The 26473-nt window shown below is 33.1% G+C and overlaps 1 protein-coding gene across 2 annotated transcripts in view; it reads right to left on the bottom strand.

Moving 5' to 3' along the window:
* The window catches only part of LOC142326650 (glutamate receptor ionotropic, kainate 2-like), a 70836-nt gene extending 54881 nt beyond the window's left edge, over nt 1–15955 (bottom strand). Inside the window, exons 1-2 of one of the 2 annotated variants that reach the window (XM_075369246.1) lie at nt 15838–15955; nt 13411–13634 (exon numbers count right to left, since the gene is read on the bottom strand). In XM_075369246.1, the coding sequence (XP_075225361.1) occupies nt 13411–13511 (101 nt within the window). In that variant the 5' untranslated portion in view covers nt 13512–13634; nt 15838–15955. Of the gene's footprint in view, nt 1–6774; nt 6879–13410; nt 13635–15837 lie in introns of those variants that run through there. The other variant, XM_075369248.1, reaches the window with a different exon arrangement.
* Between the last annotated feature and the right edge of the window lie 10518 nt (nt 15956–26473).

Raw genomic sequence — 26473 nt, 5'->3', positions numbered from 1 at the left:
TTCAATCTGTGTTGTGTTGATTCATTTAATATATTATTTTATAATATATATTTATAAATATCATATACTGTTCAAATAGATTATGATTTTATGTGTTGTGTTTGTAAAGTCCAATCCCGAAAGAATGGAGGAATGCCTTGATACACACACTCCAAAATAAAGGAGACAGGACAGATACGAACAATTACAAAGGGATCTCACTTCTCCCAATCATCTATAAGATCCTCTCTATAGCCCTGCTGAACTGACTTGAACCCCAAGCAGATCTGCAGATTGATGAGTATCAGGCAGGATTCAGAAAAGGAAGGTCCTGTATGAACAAATCTGGGACCTCAAGACCATACTAGACATCAGATCATCTCGGAACACCACAGTTGCATTTGTCGACTTTAAAAAAGCCTACAACTCTGTCGACAGAAAAACCTTGTTTAACATCCTACAAGAATTTGGAGTAGATAGAAAGACCAGAGCCATCATCCAGGAAACATTATCAGGAACCATCTCAAAAGTCAAATTCACGAGGGAAATCACAAACCCATTTGAAGTTCACACAGGAGTCTGACAAGGGGATGGCTTATCACCACTTTTGTTCAGTATCGTCTTGGAGAAGGTGATCAGAGAATGGCAGAAGCAACTCAAAGGCATCCAAGTTGGAAAACAGGAAGGAATAGAATTACCATGAGATGCTTAGCCTTTACAGATGACCTGGCTGTATTAACAAACAACAAAGATGAAGCTATTTTTGCACTTGAGAAACTGCATGAAATATACTGTAAAACCAGACTTTTTTTTATAAGAAGAAAAGACACAATACATGGATGCTAAATCAACTGGAAAATTCCGGCTGCAAACACAGTACGGCAAAATCTCACAAGCACCCCACTTCAAATACTTGGAAGAAACCATCTAATCACGGGACTGAGTACAATATCCAACACAGAAAGAATACTCAAACTGCAAAAGGTGTACAAGCTTACATGGAATCATTATAACAAAAGGGCAGTGTTTAACAAAGTGAAACTATGACATTACAACACAGTTGCCTTGTTGGAGGCCTTATATGTAGCAGAAACCACAGTATCAGAGGAATGACCAAAATTCATGAAATTGAGAAGCAAGAAAAGAAAATCCATGGTGCGGCTTTCAGAGACGGAACCTGGATCAAATGACCCAACAAAGGAATTATATGAAAACACATACTCCATCACCGATAATTTTATGAAAAGATATCTACAATTCTATGGACAATTATGCAGGATGAGTGGAGGAGAGGAAGAAGAAACATAGTGAATGGATGAAGAGGTTATGGGAAGAAAAGAAAATAGAAGGTGGTAAAGCTACGATTGACTCAAGTTCATGCACTCTCCTGAAGAGGAAATTGGAAATAATAATAGTTCATTATCATCAATTATTTTGCATCAGATTACTCATAATGACAGTTAGGGTAAATAACTACATGAATATAGTGAAATTATGCATGACACATTGGCTAGGATAGCATACAGTTGTGAATGTCCTTGCAAGGTGAAAGGTAAAGAGTGAAATGCAATCAATACCACATCTCCATGTGCCAGTTCAATTCAGCTTGTACAAAGTATATTATGAACATCTAGTACAATAACTTTCAAATCTTCTAATAGGATGGATGATATTTCTGAATAGATGCAAACAGTATATAAGAAAAGATAAAAGAATGTTAAGGTTAGGTTAAAACACGATGACGTGACGAAAGAATATTTACTGACTGAAACAATGAAATTAAAAATTAATGAGAGAATAATGTTTCTGCCATTATTGAATAATTATGGAGATACTCCTACAAAATTGCTGATCCTTATTACAATAAAATGAGGAGAAGTACTGCAAAATAACATTGTGCAGGTCACAATATGTAAATAATAATATTATCATACATTAATACTTCATGAAATGTTAGGTACTACTGGTAAGTAACGAGTGCACATAAAATGGTAAAAAAATACATTTTAAATAAATAGTCTAAATTATGAGAATATTTTTACATCATTCTGATGAGTTATTTTCTTCTATCAAGAAATTTAACAGCTTCCTGTATTGAAATAGTTTAGAAGTTGTTACCATATATAATTTTTTGAATTTTGATCTAATTAAACAATATTCATCATGAAGGAATAATATTTTCTAATTCTGTTCTTAGTTATACATTACTATTTTCATAAATATTTTTCCTGCTACTAAAATAAATATACGTAGTCACTGAAGATGACTGCAAAAGTGACTGAAATTACTATGATGTAAATTTCTTAAAACCTTATATTTTATAAATTTTGTTTGCTTTGCCATAAAACTGCTTTTATATAAAAGTTAAAAGCTTTATATAAATTCATCAAATTGTGATTCACTTATCTTTAAAAGGCAATCTTTCAAAATACTACTGCAAAAATTCTACAAAATTTTTTAACTAGTAAGAAAAAAAGAAAAAGAAAAATTAATTTTTGCTTATTTTAATAGTATTTATTAATAAATAAATAACTAAATATATATATAAATTACTATAATATAATATTATTATTACATATATAAGTTACCATTTACTGTGCTTAAAAAAAAAACTTTACTTTTTCTAATAATTATGAATTTCAGTGAACTTGTAATGAAGCCTGTTACAGAAAATTAGTAATTAAGAGCCTAGGTAATGAAAAGGATGAAATAATTAATTCATGTAATCATTTCTGCTAAACACTTATTTACAGAATAATACTACTTTTGTTAAAGGGAATCTTAAAATAATTTTAAATAAATAGATCAGACGATCTTTTGCATTGTTATTTAATTTGTTAAAAATGAAAACTGGATTGTAATAATTTCTTTTCTCATGACCTAATTTATATTTAATTTACTATTTCAGTGACTAAAGAAATATACCTAATCAAATTCAGTTTTTTACCTAGAGGATCAGTTTTTTACAGCAGGTACAAACAACATGTTCAGCTGGATTAGGATTTAAACTTTTTTTATTTTTTTTTAATATGAATAAATTCCTATTTTTTTTCAGTGCATTTTAGTAACTGATAGTTAACTTTAGTTTACAATAATTATTCATACCAATAGGTAAAACATGTATCTTTTTTCTACTAAATACAGAAATATAATAGAGAAATGACTTAAAGGACTTTACCAAACAGTTATGCAATTGCCATATTTTAGAAAGCACGGTGTTTTATAAATATTTATACAACACAGTGCTTTCTAAACTATGCAAAGTGCATTAAAAAAAACCTACGCTTTGAATATGTAAAGCACATTTTTAGGAGCAGTATCCTTCAAATTAGAGAAAAAATTTCCAAATAATAATTAATAAATCTGCTTTTTTCCACATGAGGTTATTTCTTTAACTTTATTATATGTACGAGTCAGAAATTCCCTCAACTGTACACAGTAACTAATATATGATATATCACATAATGGTAATTATTTAGGTAACTGAAATTTTGTTACTATGAAATGATGACATTTATAGCAATTTTAAATGTATAAGTTTAAAAATAAAAGTAGATTATGTACAACCAGATAACACTTGTAAATAATAAACTTTTACTTAAATTGCTGAAAATAATAAGATAAACTGTATTAAACAAATATCTGAAACCTCAAAATGCTTCTGTATTAAATGAGCTACGCATATCAAAACTTAAAGCTAAAATTTTGATAATTATAGCATACTATTTTTGATTGTTGGTATGACTATTAATAATAGTAATATTTTTGTTGCCAGTGAGTCTTAAATCAAAAAAGCTCCATATTAATAAATCCATATTAATAAATCATATTTTAAATAGAGATTTAAAACGTTATATGTATTCTATAGTTAAAAGAGAATACATTTATCTTATAGGGAATTTTTTTGTAGTATGGAAAATGCTTTTCTCTACATAATTAGTTATATGTTTGAATTTTCAATAATAAACTATTGAACTTATTTTCACTAATTGATAAAAGTGAATCAATTATTTTTTTATTAATTAGTTGAATTATCACTATATTAGCTGAATGCAAATACTTGTGAACTCCCCATGTGAATGAGTAAGGCAAACAAACAATAACTGAACCTGGACTTAACACTATGCGGTTCTATAAAGCCACATACAATCATGTAGCAAATTCAGTCTTGAGCATCCAGTTCTCTGATATGCAAATGAGGTTATACTATTATAAAAGAAAAAAATTAATACAATTAAAATACATGAAATGTACTGTTAGAACTGTAATGCAGTTTGTTTCCACCATGATGTTACAAATTAGAAATAATACTAATTTTTGAGAAATCCATTTAGTATCATTCAAATAGTTGTATTTGATTTGTGTATGTCTAATAAAGACATTTTTCAATGCGTTTATAAATTTAAAGTAGTTCAAATGAATTGCAATTACACTTATTACATTAAGATGGTTCTAGAAATTATATACTCATATACATAAATGTGAAAGTTTATTGCGGTTCTGTTCGTTTGCAACAGGATCACATGAGAATCAATCGACCTTTGAGGATACATTTGTGTTTTCCCAGTTAAGCTTTTAAGCCATAGATTGAGCCCCGGCCTCCTTGGGGGTGAACTTGAGAATTTTCTTCTTGGAAGACGACCTAACACCATTTTTGATTTCATTTTTCCACATAAAAATAATAGACTATGCATTTTGAAGTATATTTGATTCTCAGCTCTCTATCTTGGTCCCTTCCCAAGAGATAGGAAATTCTAGGGTAAAGGAAAGGGGAATCAAAAGAAATATGTTCATCTACAGCAGGAGCACATCAGAACTTCTATGTCAAGAACGAGGGAAGTGTTGGAAGAAAGAGAAATTTTCAGGCTTTAAGTTATTTATCAGTATTATTTTCACAACCAAGAGGATTATGCAAACACATCAGAGGTCCAGGGGGTGGAGTCCTGACTTGCTAGTATATATATGTGTGACTGTTGGGTAAAGTTAGAAAATAAAAAAAACACACAGCTAGTATTTGCCAAAAGAAATTGGACTTTAATTATGTAAAACAACTGAACTTATGTTAAAGCATAACCTTAAATTGAATGAAATTATGAACTAAACATAACTTAATTTCACATAAGAAATATCAACTGAAATCAGCATATCAGTAATAATATTATTAAAATGAGATTTACAATTATATACTTAGAAAAACAAAACATCAATAGACATAATATAACTGGAAAACTATTGCATTACTGACAAATGCTGTAATATTGAAAAATTAGCAATGAACAAATGTCATAACCTTAGAAAAATAAATTAAAGTAAATCTTGATTGGCATTGGCCTTTCCTGATTTATGAACCAAAAACTTAACGTTAAATAATGTAAAAATGTAATTTTAGTTTGACGTAGAAAAATACACAATAATATTACAGTACAAAAGAATTAATTACAATATAATCACACTGAACTTAATTGAGCACATGAAATGGGTTGCAGCTGAATTGACAGCCTTCTGTAAGTGACCTGTCGTGACTGTACTAAAGTGAAATTGAAACTTGAACGGCATAGGTAGGATGAACGGGATGTTCCACAAATTTGAATGATGACATAAAGGTTTAACGTAATGAGTAAAGAAAAACTGAACTTGCCTGTAGCAACCAAATATTTGCCAGAGATGACCTCGTAACAGCAAGTACGGAAGAATACCTCTGTAGTCCTGGGCGTAGTCCGCACGGTGAATCAGGAATACAGCGGCGTGATGTGGTTTAGTGGTAGAGTGAGGCGCGGAATCTCAAATGTGTTGTGATGAGTTTGAAATTCTGCTTGAGCGTGAATGTTAACACAGATTTTGCAGGAGAGTATTGCCCGAGGCGACTGCAGTGGTGAGATGTTGGAGGTACTCTGCCGAAAAGATGGCGAAAAAAGGCGGGGGTAACCAGATCCAGGTAGTGTACAGGAGAGTGTTTGTGTATGTATTAGTAAGGGGACGAAAAAATAACGGGTGTATGAAAAGGTTGGTCAGAAATAACTCGAAAGAATAAGGGGCGCGGTCGCTAAGGATGACGGGGGGAGGTTCGCACGAGAACAATAATAGAGACAGGTGGACTTTACCGACCCAGCAATACGAAACCACGTGGAATTCAAACATTCCTTGTAACAAAGCAACGGGACCTACCCTAGCTGTGAATTCGTAGAAATAACGGAAAAACTTTATGCCAGAATGGCGTAAACAGTGACTTTAATGTGATACAAGTAAAATGTTCAAGTTATGTTAGTATACAGATGCAGTTGATTCACTTGACTTTTTCTTTTGCTGATTAAACTTTTAATTAATTAAACCAGTTTTTATTTATTTTACTGTATCTGTGGGTAATCTTTAAAGTTTTCAATTCTTGCTTTCAAAGAAAGTGATCATATTTACATAAACATACACAAATACGACTATTTATAAAATATAATGTATAAATGGAAAAAAAAGTGTAGCAATCGCTTTAAAAAAAACCCCAGATACTAATCTCAGGAACATACAGGCAAATCTTCTGCTGTATATGGTTTTAAACACTGAAAACAATTTCAGTTCAGAAAAATATAACTAATAACAGCGCATCTTACTGACATTTGACTGTTTAATAATTAATTGTTCTGTAATGATGTAATAAATTGTAACTATCTTTGCTAAATAAATAAACTTTGTTTTTTAATGTAAGAAAATAAAAATAATTTATAATGCAGTAGTATTTTGTTATAATTAATGCACATGTTTTATTGATAAGAAAGCAGGACACAGCACATAAATAGTCATTACCTTAGGATTCAAATCAGACCCTTGTTGCATAAGAGTTCCAATAGTAAACCAAAAGCTGTTGGCGAGAGAAAATTGATTTTCTATCAGGTCATTTTCAATATCGCATGGATGTGGATTTTGCCATTCATATGGAGAAAATCTGGCAACGATGAACATTGTTATGGAAACAAGTACGTAAGCCGCTAACACATACAACCAAATTTCAACAGCCAAAGGGTTCATAAAAGAAAATAATCTTGTTGGCTGAGAAGTCGGCACCTAAAATAAATTTCATTAAATAAATTATAAAATAGTTTTAATGATAATTTTAAAACAATCAAGTACTTGATTTGCTCTAGGAACTCAGCATTTCCGTTTTTGAGTAGCTGAAGAAGACATAATTAGAGTTATAAAAATTTATAATTTATTCAGTTAGTAGAAAAGAAAATGCAGCAACAACTGTGTACATTGAATATAACTGAAGTTAATATTGATAAAACCTTTGAGAAACACAAGAGTGTGACTAATATCATCAGTTAAGGATAAAATAGGAAAACAAAATAATCACTGCAACTTTAAATGTTTATAATTTTCTTTGTATATTCATGGTAGATTAAAAGTGTTTTAACTTCTACAGTAATAACAGTTTAGCAGTTTAATTTGTTTTGTAAATTTTAGAACTGCTTTTAAGAATCAACATGTATGAAAGAATGATTACGTGGATTATAAATGATGAACAGTATATTTTTAGGTTAAAATAAAATGTTGAGCAGCATGATAAAGTATGAAAACACTTTAGAATTATTAAAAATTATAAATAAGTGTGAGCAGTTCTTATATGAAAACTACATGCCCAACTTGAAGTATTCATTGGAGGGGAGGGCATAGTCTCTAAACAGCACATACCTGCATTTCTGCTTCTTGTAAACTACAACATGTAAAGATTAACTTTTTTGGGAAAAACAGAAAAAAAACAGAAGAAATAGTAAAATATTAAGAGGTAAGACAGAAGTTGTGTAAATATAGTTTTCTGGAAGGAGTTGTTTAAATTCAGTTAAGGTGGTGCAGCTACTTAGACCAAATGGATGGATACCAAATGAGATGGGGAACAGAAGAAGGATTTGCATGGATTCAGTTAAGGAGGAAATGCATAGAAGTTACCTTGGAAGACTAAACAAAGTCTTCCAAGACTTCTCAAAGTTTGTTTTTTCTGAAAGTGTTTTTGAGAATAAACAAATAGTTTCTGCAGAGGAAAACATTAGAATAAATTTTTGACAGCCTACTAGGAACAGGGAAACAACTAAAGAAGAAGATAGATTATAAATGAATATTTTTCAAATTACATCGAAATTGTTCTTCCAGAGGATCTTTTGCAGCTAATTACACAATTCCTTCTAAAGAAGGGTCACCGATGATGGACTGCTTTTAATGATGCTTATGTTAAAGTGATTAGTAAACATTTTTAGTTTGTACTCAAGTAGTATATTCAACTTACATTGTAGATCCCTAACAATTTGTTTTACATAGTCTAAAATTGCCCTACTTGCCTAATATGTTATTTAAGTCCATTGACTGGTTCTATGCAGCTCTACAAGATTCACTATCTAGTGTCAATTGTTTCATTTTAGTAAACAGTTTACATTGTAGATCCCTAACAATTTGTTTTACATAGTCTAAAAGTGCCCTACTTGCCTAATATGTTTTTTAAGTCCATTGACTGGTTCTATGCAGCTCTACAAGATTCACTATCTAGTGTCAATTGTTTCATTTTAGTAAACAGCTTACATTGTAGATCCCTAACAATTTGTTTTACATAGTCTAAAATTGCCCTACTTGCCTAATATGTTATTTAAGTCCATTGACTGGTTCTATGCAGCTATACAAGATTCCCTATCTAGTGTCAATTGTTTCATTTTAGTAAACAGCTTACATTGTAGATCCCTAACAATTTGTTTTACATAGTCTAAAAGTGCCCTACTTGCCTAATATCATTATTTTAGTCCTTTGACTGGTTCTATGCAGCTCTACAAGATTCAGCATTATCCAACTCCTAACTTTATCTAATTCCCTATGAAAATAAAAATGAAGTCAAATTATTAAATTTCCTTTTAATAAAATAAAGTAAAAAAAATTTTATGAATAAAGATTTTACTAAAGCCACTGTTACTGTAATTGTAGTCAACAAAACAATATTTCAGAGGTGAAAATGATTTATAGAAAAATAAAATACATAAAGGTGCTCAAGAGAAATCAAAATTAGCAGAAAGGCAATAAATAAAAAGTGAATATGAATAAACATGGAGAGATTTGTTTTAACACAAAAGAATGATTTTGTTACGGTCGAGTAACTTACACAGTTTCATAGAAATTATACCATAAAAAAAGTGCTTTTTGTGCAATTTAAAGTAAATTTCATTGAATATCCTACATTTGCACAAATATCTTCTTCTTTTTTTTTTTTTTGTCTTCAGTCATTTGACTGGTTTGATGCAGCTCTCCAAGATTCCCTATCTAGTGCTAGTCGTTTCATTTCAGTATACCCTCTACATCCTAGATCCCCAACAATTTGTTTTACATACTCCAAACGTGGCCTGCCTACACAATTTTTCCCTTCTACCTGTCCTTCCAATATTAAAGCGACTATTCCAGGATACCTTAGTATGTGGCCTATAAGTCTGTCTCTTCTTTTAACTATATTTTTCCAAACGCTTCTTTCTTCATCTATTTGCCGCAATACCTCCTCATTTGTCACTTTATCCACCCATCTGATTTTTAACATTCTCCTATAGCACCACATTTCAAAAGCTTCTAATCTTTTCTTCTCAGATACTCCGATTGTCCAAGTTTCACTTCCATATAAAGCGACACTCCAAACATACACTTTCAAACATCTTTTCCTGAGATTTAAATTAATTTTTGATGTAAACAAATTATATTTCTTACTGAAGGCTTGTTATTTCTACTACATTTCATTACTTTTGTTTTGTTCTTGTTTATTTTCATGCGATAGTTCTTGCGTAGGACTTCATCTATGCCGTTCATTGTTTCTTCTAAATCCTTTTTACTCTCGGCTAGAATTACTATATCATCAGCAAATCGTAGCATCTTTATCTTTTCACCTTGTACTGTTACTCCGAATCTAAATTGTTCTTTAACATCATTAACTGCTAGTTCCATGTAAAGATTAAAAAGTAACGGAGATAGGGAACATCCTTGTCGGACTCCCTTTCTTATTAGGGCTTCTTTCTTATGTTCTTCAATTGTTATTGTTGCTGTTTGGTTCCTGTACATGTTAGCAATTGTTCTTCTATCTCTGTATTTGAACCCTAATTTTTTTTAAATGCTGAACATTTTATTCCAATCTACGTTATCGAAAGCCTTTTCTAGGTCTATAAACGCCAAGTATGTTGGTTTGTTTTTCTTTAATCTTCCTTCTACTATTAATCTGAGGACTAAAATTGCTTCCCTTGTCCCTATACTTTTCCTGAAACCAAATTGGTCTTCTCCTAACACTTCTTCCACTCTCCTCTCAATTCTTCTGTATAAAATTGTAGTTAAGAGTTTTGATGCATGATTAGTTAAACTAATTGTTCTATATTCTTCACATTTATCTGCCCCTGCTTTCTTTGCTATCATAACTATAACACTTTTTTTGAAGTCTGACGGAAATTCCCCTTTTTCATAAATATTACACACCAGTTTGTATAATCTATCAATCGCTTCCTCACCTGCACTGCGCAGTAATTCTACAGGTATTCCGTCTATTCCAGGAGGAGCCTTTCTGCCATTTAAATCTTTTAATGCTCTCTTAAATTCAGATCTCAGTATTGTTTCTCCCATTTCATCCTCCTCAACTTCCTTTCCTTCCTCTATAAAACCATTTTCTAATTCATTTCCTCTGTACAACTCTTCAATATATTCCACCCATCTATCGACTTTACCTTTCGTATTATGTATTGGTGTACCATCTTTGTTTAACACATTATTAGATTTTAATTTATGTACCCCAAAATTTTCCTTAACTTTCCTGTATGCTCCGTCTATTTTACCAATGTTCATTTCTCTTTCCACTTCTGAACACTTTTCTTTAATCCACTCTTCTTTCGCCAGTTTGCACTTCCTATTTATAGCATTTCTTAATTGCCGATAGTTCCTTTTACTTTCTTCATCATTAGCATTCTTATATTTTCTACGTTCATCCATCAGCTGCAATATATCGTCTGAAACCCAAGGTTTTCTACCGGTTCTCTTTATTCCGCCTAATTTTGCTTCTGCTGATTTAAGAATTTCCTTTTTAACATTCTCCCATTCTTCTTCTACATTTTCTACCTTATCTTTTTTACTCAGACCTCTTGCGATGTCCTCCTCAAAAATCTTCTTTATCTTTTTTACTCAGACCTCTTGCGATGTCCTCCTCAAAAATCTTCTTTACCTCCTCTTCCTCAAGCTTCTGTAAATTCCACCGATTCATCTGACAACTTTTCTTCAGGTTTTTAAACCCCAATCTACATTTCATTATCACCAAATTATGGTCGCTATCAATGTCTGCTCCAGGGTAAGTTTTGCAGTCAACGAGTTGATTTCTAAATCTTTGCTTAACCATGATATAATCTATCTGATACCTTGCAGTATCGCCTGGCTTTTTCCAAGTGTATATTCTTCTATTATGATTTTTAAATTGGGTGTTGGCAATTACTAAATTATACTTCGTGCAAAACTCTATAAGTCGGTCCCCTCTTTCATTACTTCTGCCCAGCCCGTATTCACCCACTATATTTCCTTCCTTGCCTTTTCCAATGCTTGCATTCCAATCTCCAACTATTATTAAATTTTCATCTCCTTTTACGTGTTTAATTGCTTCATCAATATCTTCGTATAGACACTCTACCTCATCATCATCATGGGCGCTTGTAGGCATATAAACGTTAACAATCGTTGTCGGTTTAGGTTTTGATTTTATCCTTATTACAATATCTTCTTTAAATAGTAAATTTCCCAGTTTGAATTGAAGACACACACTGGATTCCATTCCATTTTTCCCATATTATCAAATTCATATCCCATCACTAACGTAATTAATATTAGGATATTACTTGTAATTAAATAAATAAATACATATAAGAAAAATATATATTGGGTGTATCTCTCTAACTATGGCACATTACTTTGGTAAGTGGGGAAGAATTTGTGTGACAGTAAGAAGCAGACAGGAAGTAGTACTCTCTCTAATATGCAAATCTGTGGGTAAGCCGCACTAATGCTTAAGAGGATAAGCAACTATACATTACCGATCATACCAACACACAAAAATAATATCATGCCAGACAGACTGTACAAAAGTTCTTTCTTGGAATATATTTACCTTAAAAAATTGTGCATATTAAAATTCAACTAAAATTTTCTTTAAAGAAGTTTCCTTTGGCAGAAATACAGGTGGCACAAAAATCACTTGACACTTATTTATAAAAGTACTGAATTTATTTCATTTTATTTATTATAGACAATTATACTTTATGTTCAAAATATTTTCAATCTTCATTAATACATTTTTGCAATCTTTTGGGATTACTGTTACACATTGTATGACAAAGTTCTCTAAACACTGTCCAAATCATTGAATGCGTCGTAAATGTAATCTTTCAGTTCGTCAACAGTACGAGACTTTCTAGAATAAGTAGCTATTATTACAGTAAACAAGAACATAACGCTGACCGCAATCTGATTTTACAAATGCTGCTAAATTATGAAATTGAGGTTGTTTCTATTCACAATTACACAAAACAAAATGCATGGATGAAGTAATAGAATAATTTAAAAGATTTTTAGCTTGGAGTACACTCACAGGACAAAAAATAAAAATACTTAATTTCATCAATGATACTGTTCTAGCTGACTGGTTCTGGAAATGTTTTAAATATTAATAAGAATAGGTTCAATGTCAGGGAGAAATTCAATCTGAAAAAATAATAAAAATTTGATGATGAGGAAAATAATGAGATAAACTCAAAAAAAAAATTAACAATATTCATTTAGAGCATGGCAACAAAATACTTATCAGTAGTATATACAAAAATACATGAAAAATATTAACAACTAAGAATAAAGGTTCTTGTAATCTGGCGATAATGATAATCTTCAGAAATATGTTTTTTGATAGCATTATCTACAGAGGTTTTAAAAAGAATCCATGAGAAAAAATTTAGAATACAGTTGAACATTAAAGCATACTGATTATATTAATTTGGTTATAGAAACCATAAAGGAAGACAAAAATTAGAGGTAAAAAAAGTGAACTGCAATGGAAGATTACCAAGGATGAAATACGTACTTCTATATTCTTCAATAAACCTACAACTGCAATAAACCAACATATCTAACTAACAGATATAAATCATATAACAGTTTCAGAAACTAACTGAATTGGAATGGAAATGAATTAGCTGAAGGTATATAAGCCAATCTACATAATAACATCTGTAAATAGAATTTAGGAACTGTATGTGCAACACCAAACTTAATGGTAGCGGATAAGACTTACACTTAATATTTGCATAATCTCATAAGTCATGTTATCATTAACAAAAAAATAATAACAATAGTAACAACAATTAGGAAAAAACACTACAATTAAAAGAATACATAAAAAAATTTACTTACAAAGCAAACTCTCCACAAATCCAAGCAGCAGCATAAAGTACATCAGTCATTTTTGATCCTGGTTGTGTAAGTATGTGTGCATCCTCTAACAACTGAGCCATTTTTTGTACAGCAAATCCTCTTATAGCCGTACACGCACTGCAACAACTAACATTTGAGCAGCTACTAATGGGCCATGTTGTGTACCTTCCATTCTAGTTAAATCTACCAGTACACTTACGTACCTGTTAAAAAAAATTAAACAAGTAAATACCATAACAATACCGATATGAATTAAAAAATGATATTGAATCGTTCCACAAAAACAATCTTAAATATAAGATCCTAAATGCCAATAGCAAGTATGGAAACTATAATCAGGTAATTTAATGTCAGCAATCTACTGGAACCAGTTTATTAAATGAACAATATAGGAAACACGATGCTTAAGAGTAGACTTACTAGTTTTGAGGCTACAATTAGCAAAAAAAATGTTGCAGTCTTGACACAATACTGTTAAAACGAAGTATATTGCAAAGTTTCCCTTGTATTCTAATTAATCAGAGCAATACTGTACCGGTAACTAGCCTACTAGTTTTCAGAACATAAGCCTCAATAATAGTTTTTTTAATGCCAGACTTTTAATAATGGTTTCATCTTAATTTTTCTTTACAAAAGTGCATTTGAAAAATAACTATCCATGCATCTATATAAACATATATACTGAGGCAATTTTTTTCCTTGTACTGCGATTAATGTTTTTTGTAGTTTGGTTATACTGCGTTGTGTGCAATTTGCTTCTGTGAGCCAGTCAGGCCGATGACCTTGAAATGAGAATGTTTGTCATGTTCTTCGTTATTCATTGTGTGAACACACAATGAATGAAGGTGGACGAACGTCCACCTTTAAATGACTGAAACCGTTTCTTTTTCTGTTTTATAACAATGAATATTTCTTGTTAACTACATCTTCTGTGAGAACAGTAGACCAGTATTCTGTTTGAATTCCAGGTACACCAGTTCCTAATCAATATAGTATAAGGGTATTAATCGAGAAATTTAGGAAGACAGGAGAAGTAAAGGAATATAAGTAAATCAGTAGAATTACAGTACTCAATGAAGAAAAACTGTAAGACATATCAGCTAGTATGTGACGTAGTCCCAACAAGTCCATGTGAAAGTCGCCCTAACAGAAAAACTGCAAGTTACAACTGCACACAACACATAAGGCAGTTCATAAGAAGCTCAGTCTCATCTCATATAAAGTGAAACCGGTTCAAATTTATCAACTTCAGACTGTGGAAAATGAACTCAATTCTGTGAATGGTTTAAACTGTTCCTACAGACAATTCTAACGATGTTTTGGATTATGTTTTCTACACTGAAGAGGCATGGTTTTATTTATCATGATATACGTACACAGAGAACTCGTATTTATGGTCTGCCAACAACCCACAACCATACATGAAAGTCCTCTACGTGATCAGAAGATTGAGGTGTAGATAGCAATATCCATGAGAAGAATAGTCATTACAATATTTCTCTAGAAACAATAATTCAGCTCGTTATTGTGAAACAGTTCACCAGATAACAGGAAGGTAAGCAAGGATGAAATTTATAAAGTTTAGATTCAACATGTTGGCACAGCTACACATACAGCCAGGCAATCCATTAAGTTGCTGAAGTAGGTTTTTGGAGATTGAATCATTTCTAAGGGCTTGTGGCCACTACATTCTACGGACTTAAGCATGCTGGATTTTTATTTCTGGGGTTATAAGTATACAGTTATAAGTATTTCAGATATATACAGTAATGTTTGTCAAGGAAAACCTCCACACCTTCTTGGAACTTCAAACTGCTATTCGTGATTTCACCAAGAACAATCCACTAAACAAAACCGTGACAGTCTTTGACAACAAGAAGAAATGAGTGCAGATATATCTGGCTGTTCATAAAAATTATTTCCAGGTGCATTAGTGTATGACGGGTGTATAGTTACTTTTTGAACACAATGTATATCAGTCAAATAGAGCAGGTTAATTATTAATATCTAACTAGCACCTTCAAACAATAAATTTTCAGGTATTCCAGTTGGAACACATAATTCTCAGAAAATAATTGGATTACAAATTAATTTTTAAACATCTTTAGAGCTCAATAACATAAACAAACCATAAAGAATTAGAACAGCAGATTATTCAAATGAAAATGCCACAAATCAAATTTGTTTTAGCATAATTACATTATAATAATAATAAATGTTCAGTTTTCAATAACAGACACATGGAACACAATTAAAATGTCTACAGAGTTACTTACAGATAAAAAATTAAATATCATCAAACCACCATTTAGTTACTGCTATTATTGTACAAACTAGTAAAAATCATTATGTAAGACAGTTAATTAAAATAATAAAAATTAAACTACCATAAATAAACATACCTACCATTCAAAATTAGTAATGTATTGGTAATTGTTTTGTGAGCAGATGTCAATTATTTTAGAAAGTAATTCATCTCTATACGTTGCACCTTTAGCTTTATCCATATGTACCATTAACTTTTTAACTATTTCCATTAGTTTTCTTTGAGACCTAAAACAAAAATTTTTAATTAATAACTCCCAAGTTTTTATTTTTAATTTCATTTGAGTACAAGTTATCCATAATCTTTGTCTAGAAGAAAACAAAATTAGATTTACATCGTATCAAAAATATTGCTTCGCATCAGAATATTATAAATTCTTTTCTATTTTTGCAACAAACATTCTGAAAACAGCAAGGATCAAAGACAGATTCATCGATCAAATATAAACATAAAACTACAAGGCTTAAGAAGCTGGAGAAGAAAGATCTTATTAACACAAAAAGTAACTGATAAAAACACACTTTCCGCTTAACTTGTCATGATTATTAAATATTTATTATGCCTACATATATTCTCATAAAAGTATACTGTCATCTCTTGGACCTCCCACAAAAAGTCAGAATGAGTTTTTAAGATAGAAATGGGCTGTCAGACCATTATCTTGGACTGGCACCTGTACTTATGAATTATATAGACCGATATTTAGAAAATTAAATATGTTACTTTATCCTTGTTAAAAAGAATGTTCAATTATTCTTAAAAAAAAAAGAAGAACAATAACAACCGCCTTTAGCAAACCAGACAAAAAACTGTTTTCATGTAACTCAACACAAAATTTCAGCATAAGAGAAATGGCTTTATTATATTTCTGTTACCATTTTTAATAGATTACCAAACCGTTTGAAAAATTTCCAACCTATTTATTTGGAATGCAAATAAAAGATTTTCTTTCACACAAAAAGTATTACTCTGTCGATAAACTTTTAAATAGTACTATTTAAAAATAAAAGCATGATGATCTATCTACACCCCATTCAATGTGTACATAATATGTGATCAAAATAATTTTCAATAGCATATTCTGAATTTTGAAGTTTTTTTTAATATTTAGTAACTTCTAGTATTTAATTAAAAATTTCATGTATTTTTATTAAAATATTAATAGACTTTAATCATTTTTTTCTACATTTATAATTTATCTTTAATGATGTGATCCATATATTATTATGTAACAATCAGATAACATTTTACTTATTTACCCCACACAGTAACAACATCTCATCTTACTCATTGACTCACTATTGCATAAATTAAATAAAAATAATAAAACAAAAATACATCACAAAAAACAAAGACTGGAGAAAATAGCTCGCTTTCATATACCATTCAGAACGTAAAGGGAAACAATAAGTTAAATATTAAACACAATCACCAATTAAATATAACATCTCTGAAAATAGAACTGCTCTGACAGCACATTTTACTGAAACAAGATCCAGCTTCAGAGGTGTAATGAATATTAAAAGTCCTCCTTGGAATATAACAATCATCATTTGAGAACTGTCTCGTAGATGCATAACATGAATCTACCGACGTTAACAAGAACCTTCACATTAACTACAAAAAGACCACACTAAAATGTGCTTTAACTAATATATAAATATACAAAAGCACACCATACAACTAAACGAGCGCAGATCCAACACACTTTCTGACCGATTTCTAAAGTGTATCTGGCTAACACAAAAGAAAATTCCTACCGATAACATCAACTGAAGCTTGCAAACAGCAGTGTCAGACATTAAAAATGCCACTATAGCATTTTCTTAATTAAGCTATGACATAACTTAATGTTATGATTTAAGTTTTAAAACTGAAAATGTTATGATAAAAGTTTCAAAACTTAATTTAATAAGGTCTGTTTGATTTGCCATCAAAAATGTCAATAGATATTAATTACCACCGATCATGGAAAAACAATCAATATGTTGCAATTAATGTAAAAAAAAAAAAAAACTGTAATAAGCAAAATAAATTTCAATAATAAAAAAAGAAAGAAATGAGAAATTTTCTACCAACCAACAGAGAATACTATAATTCTATAACCGAGACACAATTCATTCTAAATTATGCTGATTATAAAAATTATAACAAGAGAATCGGTATAAAAGGGCAGTTATGGTGACTTATGAAGTCTGTTCAGAAAATAACTGAACATTTTCAATTGCACGCCAAGGAATATATTTAGTGATGAGCAGTTGGCACCATTGTGTTCCGTATAATCTCCTCTATAACCATATGTTCTTGAAATGCTGATATCTCGTTTAGTTTTCATGTTATTATTATTTGAGTGGATCGTGTTTAAGTGCTAGTAGTGATTTTTGTAATGTGTGATTTTCGAGAGCAACGACATAACGTAAAGTTTTGCGTGAAATCGGGGAAAACTTTCACATGACATTTCAACTTTTGAAACAGCTTACAGAGATGATGCTCTGGGTCGTACGTGATTTTACAAATGGTTTTCACGATTTAAAAGTGGTCGTCAGTCAACTGAAGATGACCCTCGACCAGGAAGCCCTTCTACTTCAATTGATGACACCCGTGTTTAGAAAATCAATGATCTGGTATGTGCAAATCACCGATCGATTGTTAAAGAACTTGCAGAAGAGGTTAGCATCTCAATTGGATCATGCCGTGATGTTTTGACTGAAAAATTGAAGTTTACCCTTAGGTAAACTACTGATGTCGGTTCAACGTAGCAACCGCACCAAGGAACTTACACACGGTCCGACAATGCGGCTCTTGCCGCTTGTGAGTGGCCAATTTTCCTCTTGACCTGTAAGTTCCAGGGGGGCCCGGTCTCTGCCCCCCCCCCACCAACAAGAGCAGGGCAATCAAACATCAGGTGTTCATTTGACTCGACCTCCACGCAGACACATAACTCATCAGCTGCCAGAGGCAACCGAAACAGATATTGGTTTAAATTAACATGGTTGGTGAGGAACCGGGCACCCGTTGCCCTTAAAAACACGCTCCAGGCAAATCATCCCCCCAGATCCTGTATAAACTTATACAACGATCTTCCCTTAGTCGTAGTGTGCCATTCCAGCTGCCATGCTTCCATCATGAGGCTCGCAGCTTCTTCCACAGGCGGGAGACGGGTTTAAATGAACGAAATTTAGATCCGCTGCATTGTGATCACCGTTCCGCTCCGGTAATGGCCCGGCTTGAAACCGCATCCAAGTATTTCGGCTCCCGACTTCTTCGCAATCTCCACATAGCTGCCCGAACTTTCACCACTAAATCGACTAGAAGATCCTTTCCCAAATGGTGGTACCCTGGTAGGAGATTGTTTTAAAAACACCAGTGCATACAATTAAGGCTCTGCGCTGGGCACTCCTTTAATTCTGACAAGTGCTCTCTCTATTCATATCCAGCCTATGCGCCCAAACTGGCGCCGCGTATGAGGTCATGCTTTCGAAGACTCGCTCACTTGTATTTCGAAGACTCACACTTGTATTACATTAAATCATCGTAGAAATAACAGACTGAATCTCACAGGGAACATATAGTCGAAAGTACAAGTTACTAATTGTCTGAAAGGAACTCGTGGAATCTGAACAGAAAAGTATGTGACGATATGTTTGTAATTATATTTAAGCCTTATTAATAGCATACAGCTCTGCAAAAAAACACTGACGATGCTGGTAAGGCCAAACATGTATGTTCTATGTCAATAGATATGCTTTTGTAGTTTGAAAACTACAAAGCACATCCAACAGAATTACATTTCATTTCTAAATTTTCTACTGTAAGTTTTTATCGACAGTTTTAGCCGTGGTACTAGTTAGTTGTCAGTTATACTGTGATATTAGTTTTTATTTAGTTTTTAGTTTTATATGTTACGATATGTTTGATCCGGGCGATAATAACACGAAAGCGTTCTTCGCCCAAAAGAAAAAAAAAATTCCGGCACGTGCGTTCTGTTAAGCAATCAACATCATAAACTTCAGATATCTCTTTGTGAATTTCGGTAGCTTTCTTGGCCTTACCGAAATAAAAAAGTAAAATGTGTCGAAAATGTTCGTTTTCGCACTCCATCTTAAAATTGACCGTAAACTGACAGATGCGAACAAAATTGCGAGCAATTTCCTTCTAAAGTATGCTAAAAGTGACAGCTATCAAATGCCAAAAGAAAAAAAAAAATAACTTTGACAAAAGCGCTTCAAAACAATGATAAAGTTATTTGTGAAAACCGAAATTACTTTGTTTCCGACCTCCATATTTCAGTTTTTTTTTTTTTTTTTTTTTAATAACCGACCAAATATTTATAATGAATCATTAGCAAGTAGAATATTCTCTTCTGCTTAGCAGAATATTCTATTTTCTTTTAAAGAATATCAAATCAGCTGATTTTGTTTTAAAAACCATACGCGTTTATTGAAAAAAACGTAAACATTTAATACAATAATATGTAAAAGAGTAAACAAAAATTATATTTGTTTTTATGATTTTAATTCCGATATTTTCTCTTAAAATAAGTACTCTTTTCATGATTTGCATAATACAGTGTCATTTTTGTGAACATTATAATGTTGCCGGTGAACCTTTTGATATTTATAACACACCAAATGTAAAAACAGTGCTTTTTAACGAAGAATATTTAATAAGATCTTGTTGGACTATCGAAGATATCGGTTTGTTATTAAATCGTTATATATTTCAAAGTTTATTACCGGTATGTAAACCAAAAAATTATGAACATTTTAAAAACTATATTGATTTTTGTTTTTATTTACTGAATGATTCTGTCGAATCAAAACATGCAAAGTACGTATTAACGGAATCATTTCTGGATACTTTAGGAGGTTACACGCAATCTCATATAATACCGATTGTAAACAGGAGATATTACGAAGGTATAACCGACTTAGAGACGGCTAATTATTATCAAAATTTACAAAATAATATAAAAAATAAATTAAAAACGGACGGCGGTTCTTGGTTACCACCGCTAAAAATAAAATCCTCGAATTCTATCGTTTTACCTTTAAATATACCGGATGAAAAATTTTTATTTAACGAAAAAAACGGTAATTTTTGTGATATTATTGTCTTTAATAAATACGACGATGAATTATCAAATAATAATTCAAATAACACGTATAACGATAAAATAACCATACCGTTGCCGTTTATTGATGACTGTGAAAATCCCCATGCGCTGGCAGTACCGTTAAAAGGTTGCAGTTTATATAGTTTAACAGATAAAAGGTCCAAAGGAATATTAACAAAATATTATAATATATCTGTAATGTGTTTATATTACACGTATATAAAAATAAATAAACCGGATGAGAAAAGTTTGGTAGACTCCGTTAAAAAATTTAATCGAAAATTTTACTACTGGTTATCGATAAACGTGTTACCTAATTTAAACGATAATAAACTGTACCCGGCGTATTATGAAGTATTAAGATTAGTTAAAACTACCGTTATATCTTTATATCAGACAAATAATTTCAACTTAAAAGCGATCGATAACCGTAAAGAATCTCCTCTGCATAAAAACTTTGCGCTTGATTTTCGCATTCCGATTTTAGTTATATTTTGTTTAATTATATTTTGTTTATTATATAAGTTTTGTAGCTGTTCATTTAATAAGAATTATCCTACATACTCTGTTGCTAATAGTGAAAAAAGTAAAAATTTACCGGATACTTCGGCGGATTTTAAAACGGCAGAAAAATATGTTAATTTTACCGATGAGGATGATGAAGTTGAAATTTCCGAATCTAACCTGAATAAAAGTACCGATCAAATTGTAATACCGGTACAAATTAACTCTAAAGGTATCAAAAACTTTAGTACCGATTTAACTAATAAAGAAAATTTACAAACGAACAAACATAAAAAAGAAAATAATAATAATAATATGAGAAACAGCGATCGTAAAATAGAATCAAACAGAATTAAAACGCTATTTGATAATATATACACAAAAACTGATAATAATGAAATAAGTTCATATTTTTTTGAATTAGATAGAGATAATTATGGCGAAGCTGATAATGATCAATTTTATAGCGGTAAAGATTCAACGTACTCTTCAAATGACAACCCTAAAACGTTTTCCCAATCTATTTCGTCATCATCTGATCAAATATCATCTGTAATAAAATATAAAAAAAATAAATTCTAAATAAAAGAAAATTTATAAAATTTTATTTGTAAATTTTATTATAAATTTATACGAATTGTCCCCGACGGGGAATCCTACTCTTTAAGGTTTTAAGGGTTGGCGTCCCCACGGCCTTAGCCTATCCAGCCTTTCTTCCTACTACACACTGAGCTGTTGAACTCTTTACACTGTACACCTACACTACACCAAGAACACTAGACAGATTACAATATATACCCTTACAACAACTTCATATACCGTTTCTTCTTACACTTACACTCAGTGGCATTGCGACAGCTTACGAAACTCAACCGTAACGCAAGGTGGAAACTATCCTTCCGATGGATGGATGGCTCTACGTACTGAGTCTCACACGATTTCCTTTGAGCACCTAGGTGAATGCAGTTGTACGTAGCCCTAGCTCTAGTACACGCCCGCTCTGCTGAATGGTTCGTTAAATCGCCGGTACTCGTAGTAACCGTATAGCAGTTCCAAACAATAATCTTTCGATGGTTGTTGGTCCGCTTGAAAAAAAAACAACAAACCCGGGAGTTGTAAAAGCTATAACCGACTTTGTCAGCCGAAGAATTAGTTTGTAATAAAAAAAAGGAAAACATTACAGAGGGGGTTGAATTTTTGTGAACAAGATTTCTTGTTGTGAGGTGCAATGAGGAAGGTAAATCCTTTACTAAGGTTTCTTTCTCCCTGATAAATAAGTGCGTCACAACAGCATGTGTGTCTCCGAAATCTATTAAGAAGCTTAAAAGTAGCGTTCTGTTGAATGAAGTATATGTTGAGGAGCGACGTCAAAAACCTTTAGCCCTAAAGAATGCCGGGAAAGACGGAGTAAGAGCTGCCCCATAAAACGCTAAATTTCAGCAAGGGAATTATCTTTGTCGTGACTTGGCTGACGTTGAGTTAATTGAAATATCAGAAGGGCTATTGCCGCAGTCAGTGACTTTTGTGCAGAAAACTGTGAAGAAGGAAAACGGTGTTGATGTGCCAACATCTTCATTTATTGTACCCTTTTCTGCTACAATTGTTCCTGAGAGAATATGAATTGGGTATCTCTCTGTCCGTGTGCGACCGTACATAACTAACCCGAGTCGCTGCTTTTAGTGTCAAGGTTTTGGTCACAACAAAATTAGTTGTACCAAGGAGCATATTTGTGCGCATTGTAGCTGTGCAGGTAATGTAATAGCGCACGGAAAGAAGCTGAAAAGTGTATTAACTGTGAGGGATCATATTCGACCAGATCTCGAGAATACGTTGTTTATAAGGAGTAACAGGCTATATTAAGAATTTTATTTAGCAAAAAGTATCCTTTCCTGTGGTTGGTCGGGAATATAAAAAATACCTCAACATGAGAAATCCTGTAACGCTCGGTGTTAGTTTTGTCTCTCTCTAACAATATGCAAAAGAATAACGAGTGCGTATCGTGCAAAGAACTAACCAAATCGGTCCAGGCTTTGTTAGATCAAGTAAAATCCCTCACCTCTGCTATTGCATCGTTGAGAACTGGCAAGAAGGATAGTCTTGGTGGAAAGACCGACAAAGGTGTACAGAAAACCACTTCTGGTAGTATACCAACAAATAAAACTCCCGCGCACCAACAACGCAGCAAACTACTAAAATCCCATTGAAAAAAATCTAAAAAAAAGTCGTCGCCTTCTACGGCATCTCCGGTCTCCCAGGCTTCTAAATCACCACCACCACCATCTCGAGGTCTCTTCCGAGGATATGGAGACGGAAATGCCCAAAGAAGCAGTGCACTTCCTAAATGTTATAAAACCCCAAAAAACTGGATAGTATTTAATAAGTAATTTGCACGCAAAGATATTATATATAACAAGAAAAAAGTATTTTCTATGGCTACAAATATTACTCAGTGGAATGTTTGCGCCGAGAGGATACTGAAATCCTACTAAAGGAAGAAGATCCTTTAATAGTATGTCTGCAGGAGACTCACCTTCGTCCGCTAGCGACAAACATACATGCAGACTCAGAGAAGATATTAGCGCCAATCAAGATAAATATCTACAACTTATATCTTCTTCCAAACTGTGATGTTAGTGAGGATAAACTGTCCCAGTCTGTTTTCCCAGATTCCTTTACCCTGCCTAATAACTGGTGATTTTAACGCACATCACTATTCATGTGGCTCCTCATCACTTTCTTCCCGAGGCACTGTAGTTGATCGACAGAGCCAGGACTAAGATGTCTGCATATTGAAGGATGGATGGTATACATTTATGTCTTCATCAGGTACGTTTTCGTATATCGATTATCCTTGTGTTCAGTTACCTTACTCCCACGTCTTATCTGGTACGTTTCTGAAAACCTCTTTGGTAGAGATTATAGGCCGGCTGGTAACAGTGATTTGTCTCAGAGTCAGCCACGCAGATGGGTGGTTCAAAAAGCGGACTGGATCGGATATAAGTATTCCTTTGTCCAATATGACAAGAGTGGTAGCGTGATCCACCGACTAGCCAAGTTTACTCACCTGATTCTCGGTAGCGCAAAAAAATTCATCCCTAAATCATCTGGAAAGCCAGTTCTGTTCTTGGTGGGATGAAAACTGCAGGCGTCACTAAGGAATCGGCTCAGGGCTTTGCGTAATTTCAATCAATGACCGGCGACTGAATCGCTCTGCGTATTCCGAACTTGAGGGCTGTTTGCCGTCGAGTGTTTCGTTGTGCTAAACGAACAGCTGCGGACTGTTGTCACGTTGGGGCTTGTCCAATTTCTGATAGTAGATAGCGAGATTCGGGTAGGTTTGATCTAGCGACAAGTCCGAAAGTGCACAGAAACTTAAGCCCAAGCGGATTAAGGCCACCGAAATCTGGGTGGCGCGGATTGATGATTCGTTAGTCTCCTCCGGTGAGAATGAAAGCTAGGCAGGGACTTCCACCCGTGTGAAGGAGGATGTTGTTGCGATTTTTTAAAATCGGCCGGCAAACCCGTTAGCTTCATGTCCTTGATAAGAGAGTTCGAAGAACAGTTTGAACAGCTGATGGTCTTCTTGGAGAATCCGAGAAGTGCCTCACCAAGTGTAAGAGCACGTGTCACTCCAAAATTCAGAGAGTTCAAGATTTTTATGTCTGCTCTTGCAGAAGGGTTTGAGGCGTTGGCCTCTAAACCCATTCAAGTAAAGGAAGTGATAGTCAAAGAGGATGTTCCTACGTCGGTCGTTAAACCCTCTTAGGTTCAGATGAGGCGTTATAAAGGATAAGAAGGATACTAGTTTGTCTCGAAAGCAACCAGAGGTCTGGTTTGTCAGCATGAAGCAGGGTTTACTAAATCCAGTAAGGAGATGAGGGTTGACTTTCAAGTTTTCCTGCGTTCTAAGAGGTCGAACCTGAGAATTCGGAATATGAGGCAAAGAAGAGGCTTGTCGTGGTAGCTGACGATAAGGAGACAGCTAAAATAATTTCGGACTCTTAAGGTTGAAAAATTTTATATGAGAGCCGATCCTAAGAGGTGCCCTAGGATAATATTCTACGATATTGACCGCCGTCTGGCAGAGGAGGATATTAACTCTTATTAGAGAGCAGAATACCAAGTTGGTGAGGCTGCTTTTAAGGCAGAATGTCGATTTTTGTTTAAAACAAAGCGCTACCATGAAGTGCTTGAGGACTTTTACCTTCTGTGATGAGAATTTTTATTACTGAGGGTAGGCTGTTCATCGATTTTGCTTCTTGTCGTGTCAGCGGTGTTTTAAGTGTTGCAAGTCTGGCCACAGGGCTAAGTTTTGTGATCAGCCTTCCATTTGTGTTCACTATGAGAAGGGAGACGGGCATAAATCCTCCATCATGTGTTAACTGTAAATGTTCTAGGAAAGAACATAAAGAATGTGGAACTTACTTGAGAGCTGTTGAGATGCGTTTTAATTTCCTCGGTGGTTAGTTTTGGTCAATTAAGCCCATAGGTTGCTTATACGTATCTAAACGTAACAGCTTATATTAAGAAAACCAGTAAATATAATTTAATAATGTTTTTTAATAAACACAGCACTTCATCAAGTTTTAATGTAGGCTAGTTAAATTCAGAGTATACACATTCTGTAACTCGGCAAACGTCTGGACGATAATATAATTCTTGCCAGGTATTCAGGAGCATCTACGACGTTATTAGGCCAACAACTTCAACAGTTATCTATTTTAAATTGTTCAAAACTCAAAACCTTTTTTTGTTTAACACTACTTTCAATAAATCCCTAAACAAAAAAGTCCAAAGGAATGACATATGGAGATCTAGTTGGCTGTTCAGTTGGATCTCTCGACCGAACCAACATCCGGGGAAAGTGTTGTTCAAGAACATGGTAACTAACAGAACGTGGTTCAATCCTCCGCGTCGCATGTGTTGACATTCAACACAGTCGAAGTGGCCAGAAAAGATAAAAGCTGTCTTTCACAGACTAGACGTCCGACCGTTCTTTGCGATGCTTTGGATGTCAAAGGTTGGGACACACAGCGTCACGTTGTACAAGGAAATAGATCTGCGTTTGTGGTGAACCTCTGCATCTGATGAACCAT

This window comes from Lycorma delicatula, chromosome 6 (genome assembly GCF_047948215.1).
Source record: "Lycorma delicatula isolate Av1 chromosome 6, ASM4794821v1, whole genome shotgun sequence".
In the NCBI taxonomy this organism is placed as follows: Eukaryota; Metazoa; Arthropoda; class Insecta; order Hemiptera; family Fulgoridae; genus Lycorma; species Lycorma delicatula.
This window is presented reverse-complemented; position numbering and strand designations above follow the sequence as displayed.